Source organism: Anopheles arabiensis, chromosome 3 (assembly GCF_016920715.1).
Source record: "Anopheles arabiensis isolate DONGOLA chromosome 3, AaraD3, whole genome shotgun sequence".
Taxonomy (NCBI): domain Eukaryota; kingdom Metazoa; phylum Arthropoda; class Insecta; order Diptera; family Culicidae; genus Anopheles; species Anopheles arabiensis.
This window is the reverse complement of record NC_053518.1, coordinates 14,710,577-14,720,037: the sequence shown is the minus strand read 5'-3', so window position 1 is coordinate 14,720,037 and position 9,461 is coordinate 14,710,577. Positions and strand designations below refer to the sequence as shown.

The 9,461-nt window shown below is 42.4% G+C and overlaps 1 protein-coding gene across 5 annotated transcripts in view; it reads right to left on the bottom strand.

Moving 5' to 3' along the window:
* Window positions 1-28: 28 nt before the first annotated feature.
* Window positions 29-9,461, bottom strand: part of LOC120903432 (dynein intermediate chain 2, ciliary) — a 28,725-nt gene continuing 19,292 nt past the window's right edge. For all 5 annotated transcript variants that reach the window (XM_040312860.1, XM_040312861.1, XM_040312862.1 and 2 more), the window contains 5 exons: window positions 5,096-5,173; window positions 4,564-5,020; window positions 4,363-4,488; window positions 4,034-4,267; window positions 29-440 (listed from right to left, as the gene is read on the bottom strand). In XM_040312860.1, coding sequence (XP_040168794.1) covers window positions 254-440; window positions 4,034-4,267; window positions 4,363-4,488; window positions 4,564-5,020; window positions 5,096-5,173 — 1,082 coding nt within the window. In that variant the 3' untranslated portion in view covers window positions 29-253. The remainder of the gene's footprint in view (window positions 441-4,033; window positions 4,268-4,362; window positions 4,489-4,563; window positions 5,021-5,095; window positions 5,174-9,461) is intronic.

Below are 9,461 nucleotides of genomic sequence, written 5' to 3'. Positions count from 1 at the left end.
CCTAGGGGGGGGGGAACAAAAAAGGTAATTTGACTTTCGACGACTCGTTTATTTCAAACTCCGTGAGCGGGATCCGAAAAATAACAATAAAAACCGAACCGGTCCACTACACCGACCCTCTGTTGGGTGTCTTCTTTGTCTGCCGTGCTGCGAATTTTGCTCTCAATAAACGTACGTTTGCCAAAGGTGGGTTCGATAGCGTACACAAAAACAGGTCGCTCTTCCTCGCAATCTCTCAATTTCTTGCTCGTTCTTAGTTCGATGCGACGGTCGACACGGTTTCCTTGACCGTTTCCCCTTCCGGTAGCTCACGAACGAGCGACAGCAACCGGTCTAGCTTCTGGCTTTCGAGCAGCTGCGGATCTACGACGCCCGCCTTCTTGCCCATCTTGGTTTTGATGCGTAGGTTAGGTGAAAGCTTCAGCGTAATCGTTGTGCCTCTATGTAAAGGGATAAAGAAGCAAACACACAAAAAAGCGATCAGAAACGAAGCAGACAGTGCTTCAAACAGAGTAAGACACAACGGTCAACTAATGATAACCCATCCCGTTTGGACAATGAAAAATTAAGCCAAAAGACCCAAACCGGTCCCTGCAGGATGCTAACCCGTTCCCCTTGTAATTGAATTAAATTTCTGAACAACATCCTGCAATAAGGAGCGAAAAAAACATGAAACACGTCAACATTAATTTGTAGGGAACTATGGGGGAGAACCAGCAAACATGAACCAACAAACCCGCACAACATCGGATCCAGTTGGAACGTGGTTGGCACCGAATGATAAATGATGCCAATACATCGTCAACAGCGGGGTGGAACTGGTAGAGAGACACAGGACCACCGGCCGGTGCACACTTCACCTCATAAAACATTCGGTACACACTTTATCGAAAGGATGATGGAAAAGCGTGGTGGAAAAGGGGAAGAAACAAAGGAATAAAAAGGGGGGACCAAATTCGAATAAATTCATTTTCCTGAGGCAAATTAAAATGCATGAGTTTGGTGGGTCAGACCAGGTTGGTTGAATTAAATTTCCGTGCCATGTGGTACTAATAATGGTAACGAACGAACATGGCAATAAGTTTATGGTGAATGGTTTTGTTTTAAAGACCACCTTGCCTAGAGTTCAGTGACAGGTTAATATGTTTTCAAAATTGGAATGAAACAAAACCACTCAGTTTTATAAATAAGTTACTATAGGAACTCATAAAGTGATCATTTATTGACCCGTAAAGCGTCCTTACTTGAAATTCTTATTGGAAAAATTAGTACCACTTTGTTTATTCACAATAAAAACGCTCTGAGGCAGTAAAAAACTAAAATAAAAGCAACTTCAAACTTAAAACCCTCATAACATTCCGCCACAGCTTATTCAACCTAATCGACAGCGAAGGCGCCTGTGCGCTACGACCTTCATCAAACTGTCCCGCCGCCCCAAGCCAACCATCGGCGACTTCAAGTGATCGAAATACATATTTTGGCAGGCAAAAAGCAAGTAAACATCAATCATCGTTAACCGTTTAATTATAAGATTTGATAAATGGAGAACGCACCCTCCTCTCCCACCCGCCACGCAGTCGTGTAAAACAAAGTGGCACACTTGAGTGCCACTAAACAGTCAGTCGGTTGGCTACTGCCACTGTCGCTGTTCTGCAGAGCGGTATGTGTGTGTGTGTATGTGTGCTTTTGGTAAGCGGATTATGTTTATCAATTATTCGTCGAGTAAGTTTGTCATTAACAAATTATTGACGCTTCGGTGGCGTGGGAAACATTTAGTCATAATTACTTGGACCGAACGCAGGAACATTGGAACTACATTGGAACATTGGCAAGTAAGCACTGCGGAACGACAAAATGATAATATTGTCGAGTTTGTAAAACGGAACACCAAATGACAAAGGGTCGCCTTTGGAGCGAAATTAATGAGGTAGCTTTTGAAAGTTTGACTTACTGTCGGAAGACTTTCGGCTTGGCAAAGGATCCAATTACAATAAGCTCGCATGTAGTGGTGGGAGCTCGGAATCGGACCTACCTGATTCCGATTCCGTGTTCGGAATCAATTCAGGAGCCGATTCCGATGCTGGAATCGATTCCGATTCCGGAGCCGATTCCGGAGTCGATTCCGGAGCTGATTCCCGAGCCGATTTCGGAGCCGATTCCGGAGCCGATTCCGGAGCCGATTCCGGAGCCGATTCCGGAGCCGATTCCGGAGCCGATTCTGGAGCCGATTCCGGAGCCGATTCCGGAGCCAATTCCGGAGATGATTCTGGAGCCGATTTCGGAGCCGATTTCGGAGCCGATTCCGGAGCCGATACCGAAGTTGGCTCCGGAGCCAATTCCGGAGTTGGCTCCGGAGCCGATTCCGGTGTTGACTCCGGAGCGAAATCAGTCCGGGAATCTCCATGAGAGTGGATCTTTTACAAGTAAATTTGGATTTTTGCGGTTATTAATAAGTAGTATGATTGGACCCAAACGCCTTTTTTTATGGCGATGCGGAAACTGACTCCGTTTGGTAGCCGATTCTAATTTATGAGCCATTTCCGATTCGAGAGCCGACTTCGATTCCGAAACCGATTCCGGAGTCGATTCCGGAGTCGATTCCGGAACCGACTCCGATTCCGGAGCCGAATCCGGAGTCGATTCCGGAGTTGATTCCGGAACTGATTCCTATTCCGGAGCTGATTCCGGAGTCGATTCCGGAACCGATTCCTATTCCAGAGCCGATTCCGGAATCATCTCTGGAGCCGATTCCGGAGTCGATTCCGATTCCGGAGCCGATTCCGGAATCGATTCCGGAAACTGATTCCGGACCTACTATCCGGAATCGATTCCAGAAAACTGCGGAGCTAGCCGGAATCGATTCCGACAAAAACTTCATTTTTCCCATCACTACTCGCATGTTCTGACTATACAGATTTTGAGATAAATTACTTTTTTTTTGGTTTTTAGTGCCTCAGACGATGACTATCATGTTTTTGTTTCTGGCTGTGATATAAATAATTTCTATTAGTCGGGCATTTACACCCTAAACGGTCTATTAAAAACTACTAATAAAGGCTTCCTTCAAGAGCGAGAAATGATGCTGGGTCTCGCAGGAGTGTCAAGGATAAAATATCCGGTGATGTAGGACTACAAATAAATCTAATACACCTGGATAAGGCCGGTATGACCTGAATATGCCCGTAGGTGAGTAAGCTAAGCACAAGGAAACTAATTACAGTGAAATCTCTCTAAGGTAAATCTTCAAGGGACCGTCGGCGTAGAGAGATATTCATGTTGAGGAAACTGATAAAGAAGTATGAAGTATCCAAGATACTAGGAGAAAAACATGGCATCCTTTGACCAATATTTTTGTGAACGCCTAAATATTTATTTTAGAGAATTTTGGCTGCCAAATCGCATATGCAGCTTGAAGGATATTCGCATTGGGGAGACATTCATCTTGAAAAGACATAAAATGTATGGAATATATCGGGACCGTCAAAATTTTCATCCTAAAGATACAATTCATCTTGAAGAGACAACATCTATAGTACTTTTAATTATTGAGGATAGATAATAGCACATGAAGAGTTTGATGATATGACATGGTTCTGAATCTAATCTTCATTTGCGTCAAGATTAAATCACTTTCCAAGTAGCAATCCCAGTGCTTCTGTCGGTCAGTATCCTTATCCATAACGGACACTACCTTCAGTTTTCTCTATGCTATAGCTCCGTCTCCGTCTGAATGTAATATAGGAGTAATATGCAAGCCGAGTATTCCTGCCCCATAGATTCAATGTGCAATCAATAAAAATTGCCTTCCTTTCCATGCCTTCCATACATTACACTACTATCTATCCTCGCCTTCACCAGATTGCTGCCGGCGAGCTCTACTTCATGCAATCGCAAATCGAACCCATCAACACCACTAGAACAGAAACAGAACGATACCTTGCAAGCATACGCCCCGGCTACGGGCATCGTATGCAATCAAATATTCAAACAATCTCACCCCTACCCACCCGAACCAACCCAACCCCATACTCACTTATCGTCCCCGACGATGATAAACGGCAGCTTCTGGTTGAACGCCAGCCGGGTAAGCTTGTTCTTGCGCTTCGAAACGATCGCCTGGGTACAGATGGCTTTGTACTTGTTCACGTTCAGATCGAACACAAACACCTTGCCCTCGGTCGTGACGGCCGCGAAAACGGTGCTCGAGTACGGTGCCCACTTCACGTCGCCCACCGAGGAGCCCAGATCGAAGATGAAAAGTGGTTCACTGGGGGAAGGGGGGAGGGAAGAAACATAACTCACATTAAGCATTCGCACACGCATTTTGGCTTTCTGACAAAGCAAAAGCTTTCGTATCCTTACGGGCGCATATCTTCCCATATCTTCACCCGCCAATCGCCACTGCAGGAGGCGAAAATGTTCGAATTGAACTTGTTGTAATCCATCCGATGCACCGGCAGATAGTGTGCATGATACGTCATTAGATATCTGTGCCAAAAGGAAAATGGAAATGGTCGTGATTATAAATGCTGCCAAAACCGGGAAACGTCCTCTCACACCTACTTTGAGCTGTACGCTGTGCTGCACTTAAAGATGTATCCTTCCTCCGTACCGACGAGGAAAATTTCTTGATTGTGAGGATGGAACACCATGCAAGTGCCGCTACCCTTCAACCGCAGCGTACTGCCATCGGGACCGCTGACCTGATCCAGCTCGAGAAACAGCGTAATGATCGTGGTAATGGCCAGCTTGTTCTGCATCAGCACCCAGTTGAACACCTTCCCGTCGGCCGACACGGAGAAAAAGTTGATTTCGCCATCCTGCATGTCCGGGCCCCACTTGATCTCCCACACGCACTCCGCGTGTTTGCCGTTGACGCCGTGCGAGATGTAGACCGGGCCCTCCTTCGTACCGACCTGCAGGTTGTACACGATCACGTTCCCATCGTACAGGCCGATCGCAATCAGGTACGGGTACTTGGGGTGAATGTCGCAGCACATGGCACCACTTTCGGTGGCAACTGCAAAAGCGATAGGATAGTGTTTTGTTAGTATTGTGTTTTTTTAGTAACCTGACGGGTGATTGTGGTACATACTTCTGTAGTCCGGGAAGGAGGGATTTTTTATGGTAAACAAGCAAACGGCACCTTCAGCGTTCTGTTTCATAAAGTCCACTGGAATGGGAAGATAAAACTTATCAATGAGGCTGTATGTTGTGAATTGATTTGTTTGGTGATCTATTACTATAGTCTTCAAAGCATTGCAGAATATCATATTCAAACAATGGTCCTTCTTTATGTAATTTTCGGGATTTCATCATTCTAATACAAACAAAGATGCATTTAAAAATGATTTTTTTTTTTCAATTTCAAATGCATTTAAGCACTTTTAATAAATTCAAAAATATAGAAATAAACAGTTTCTAACATTTCTTGACAGAATATTTATGCTTCTTTGAAATAAAATCAATCAATCGTGAGCAAACCTGAGAGAGCCTGCGATGAATCAGCGTTGGTTCACGTATTTTTAAGGCTGAAAATCATAGGACGTTTAGTTCGGCGTGTGGTTTTGTATAAAGTATTGGCCATGGTTTTAGCTGCCAACTGTTAAACTACCCTTAAAACCCCTTCAATATTTTGATGATCTTTAGAATTATCCGTACTCAATCCGAAATTGTCATGTTTTCTACCATGAGTTTGGCCATTTTTAGATTTAACACTTTAAGCGCCGCGTCATATGATTTCGCATGACGGCTTTGCATACCACTTTGTATCTGACGCTCAGTGATTCTCTTGATAACGAATGAGGTAAGAAAGAGAGAACGAGTACGACATGTGCTACGCCGCTTATCGCAATGAAACAAAAGAGTGATAACAATCGCTCGAGAAATTGTCGCTCTTATCGCTCTCTTGCCATGCGCTACATGCTCACTCGAAAAACTGTGACGTCAGGCCGGCGGTCAAAGTGTTAAAAAAACACCTCATAAACTACAGTATAACATATATAGTAAAACCGACCGTCCCATGGTACACTATCACGACTAAAAAACATGCTCGTCGACGTCCGACTTTGCCTGAAATTTTCATCTAAACTGTCATTTAAGTACATAATTTCAGTGTTGGCTGAGAATGGCGCTTGTTATTCACTATAAAAGCATCAATTGTAGTACATTCAATTCCATAATTCTAGGCGTATCTCAAATTGCTTGTTTCTATATAATGGCGTTAGTTAACATTTTGCAAAATAGAGGAATCAATTATAATACTTAACGTTGTGTGATTAGTTATATTATTCAGCAACATTGAAAAGTATAAAAATGTTATGCTTCTATATTTAATTTTCAAACAAACTCTCTCTTTGGTACCTGACTCAACACCCTGGCCGTCAAAAGCCAACGACACAAAATCCAACATAAACCAGGACGACCTCAACCAGGATGTATCCCCAAACGTATAACCGACCCGACAGATTGCCCACACATTAATAGATCCTCGACCGCACAGAAATGACCAAGCCCACAAGGGAATGCATAATGTTATTCTCATTAAATTAACTTTTCCAATCTAGAGCATGTACTCGCAACTACCACCATATGGTTTTCCCGTAAATTCAACCCTCCCACATGACCGGTTGCGTTCTTTAAATACCGTTTCCGTAGCTCAGTGCAACAGCTCCGTCACGGGACAAGGGCGGAGACAGCATCATGTCCAACGAAAAGGGTAAAACAATTCACTATTTTCATTTAATAATCCAATTTCTTGTGACGGGAACGCAACCTCACGGGATCGCACCTCTTAAAGCAACCAGCGCCAACAAACAACCCGCGTACATTCCGGGCCGAGAAATGCAGGGAGCGAAAAATAAAGTGAAACTACCCCGTGCGGATAAAAGGTGTGCAAAGTGTCATAAAAGAGTGGAGTGGTATTAATTTTGATTTTACTGCGCTTTTATTGCCCACCAACTCCCGCGGGGAAGCACCGTGAACGGGAACGGAAAACTCGCGAATTTTCCTCACACAAGCGTGGTAGAGCGTGTCCCATTTTTTGTTGTTTAAGGTTTCCCGACAGCCACAACACAACGTCACCTTAAGCTGGAGGCTTTAGCGAGAACAACAGCAAGCTGTCCGGCCGAGAAAATGAAACTCACAGCTCGCGATGAACCTTTTTTTACGACCAAAAACCAACGATGGGACGATGTGATGCGATGGAAAAGTGGAGGAGGCGAGTGAAGGAAAATGAGCGAACATTGTGAAGTTCCACGCCGTCACCATGCCGAACGGACAGGTCCCGAGCCGACTGGTGGACCCGACGAGCCTCAAATGACACACGGAGCGCACATTCGTTGTTACCATTTCCCACGGATCCACTTGAACAGCGGTCGCCAAGTCGCCGACGGTCGACGCAGTAAAGGTTTAATGGGTTGTAACGGTATCTTGATTTTATGGTTTACTGTTCAATGGATTGAAAAGATGAGAAATGGGTTGGGACAGAAAGAGAGAGAGAGAGAGAGAGAGAGAATGCTGAGTGATGGAGATGGAATAAATGTTCCATTACATTCTTTCCCAAATTGCCCCGCGGGGATAAGGATGACGAGATTTGGAGGCTTTCGAACGAGAACTTAAGGATAAGAGAATATTTAAAACACTGAACCGGCATATGGGTTGTATCACTGGGTAGAGTTTTTGTGACAGTTTGTTAAAGAGTTGAACTTCTTTGAAATTTTAAAAATATTCTAAAGCTTCTGCAATCACTTTCTAAAGATATTTTAAAGGCATTTTACATATTTAAATCTACAACTTAGATCGATACAGTCTAAACTCGTTTTGCACATTTACTTTTGAAATTTTGAATAGCCTCGTTTGTCTTAATAAATCAAGAGATTTTAAATAATTTTTCCCAAAAACTGGGTTACATTCTCCGTACAGTCTTCATACAAACGTGCCCTTTTTAATTACTAGCTATCCGCTAACAATACTCGTAATAGCCACATTGGTATGAACAATAAGCAGTTATTTTTTAATAAGCGAGTGAAGATTATTGAGATTCAGACATTTACTTTGAAAGAAGATCTATTTGATTACTACAATTAACTGTGCTTACTGAAAATTCGTGGTTTCAGTAAACGAGCTGTCATTTTGGCGACTACCGAACATTACTGAATGATTCAGTAAAGAATATTTTTAATGAAAAGATCACTGAATCTACAGCCAAAAAAAAAACAGTAAAATTTTACAGAACTTCAGTAAAAAAAGTGTTCTGTGCAGTGATACCAATAAACTACTACAAGTACCAGGCGTCTCCTTCACAGGCGGCTGGCAGAACAAAATTAACTATAGAGACTATTGTGAGATTAAGGAAATGATTTGTTGTTTTTTTCCAATAATTTCATATATTTTGCGAGCTTATTGCTCGAATTAAAAATGTCAAAACTAGTTCCTTATATAGAAAATTTAAAATAAAAACTGATTAAATGACTACGCATATTACAATACCGACGTTGACCGATGCATATTAGCTAAGCAGCATAAAGCAAGCTGTGGCTAACAAGTCTGTTAGTCTAAAGTATTGTTGCTTATTGTTGTTTATTAAACAAAATTACCCGTAAACCACGAAGGCTTAACAAGAGTCTGTTTTAGTACTAATTTCCTAAAATGATTCTAAATGTAGTCGCGCTTAAGTGGTAGTCGACTCATACATGAGTATACATTAATACGCATTCCGATTGAATAAACGAAACATGTATCAGTGGAATAAAAAAATATTGCATATCATGACATCAAATAACTGAAGTATATTTAATTATTCCATGCAATTTTATTTAAACCAATACAGAATTCATGAGTAACATGGAATTATCATGCAAAGGAACATTTCAATCACTTGTTGTTTAAGCTGGTTAATAAAACTGGGCAAACATTTTGTGCAAGTTTGCAATAATATAATGGAATCAGTCAACCGAATTGGGCAAATTCAAACCTTCCAATGCTCAATAACAACGACAAATAATTCAATACCATTAATTAATTATTATTTCCCCATAGGAGCTGCTTCACTCTCACATAGAACTAGTAGATGGGTTCAACTTTAATATAAATTAAAGCTTTTTCATACTTCAAAGCACCATCACACACCCTCTTGCAGGTACAGATTACTTCCAGGCGTAACACTAAAACTTTCTGGGTTGCTAGCTTTCTACATTAACATCGATACATCCCCTCTCATAACAAGTGAAACTAATCAATCTAGTCAAGGCCGCCCTCCCTTCGCCACAACATCACAACCCCATCCCCGACAGCGAACCAGCTCCGATCGGGGTTCATTATGTCCCATTATCCCTCGCACTGTAATATATTTAGCAAGCAAAACATGTTTTCCCATTCTCCCGCCATGCCTTGCACCATTATCACGATGGAGCTCTACATTCTACTGAATAAACCACAGCGGCTAAACTGATTCCCGTTGA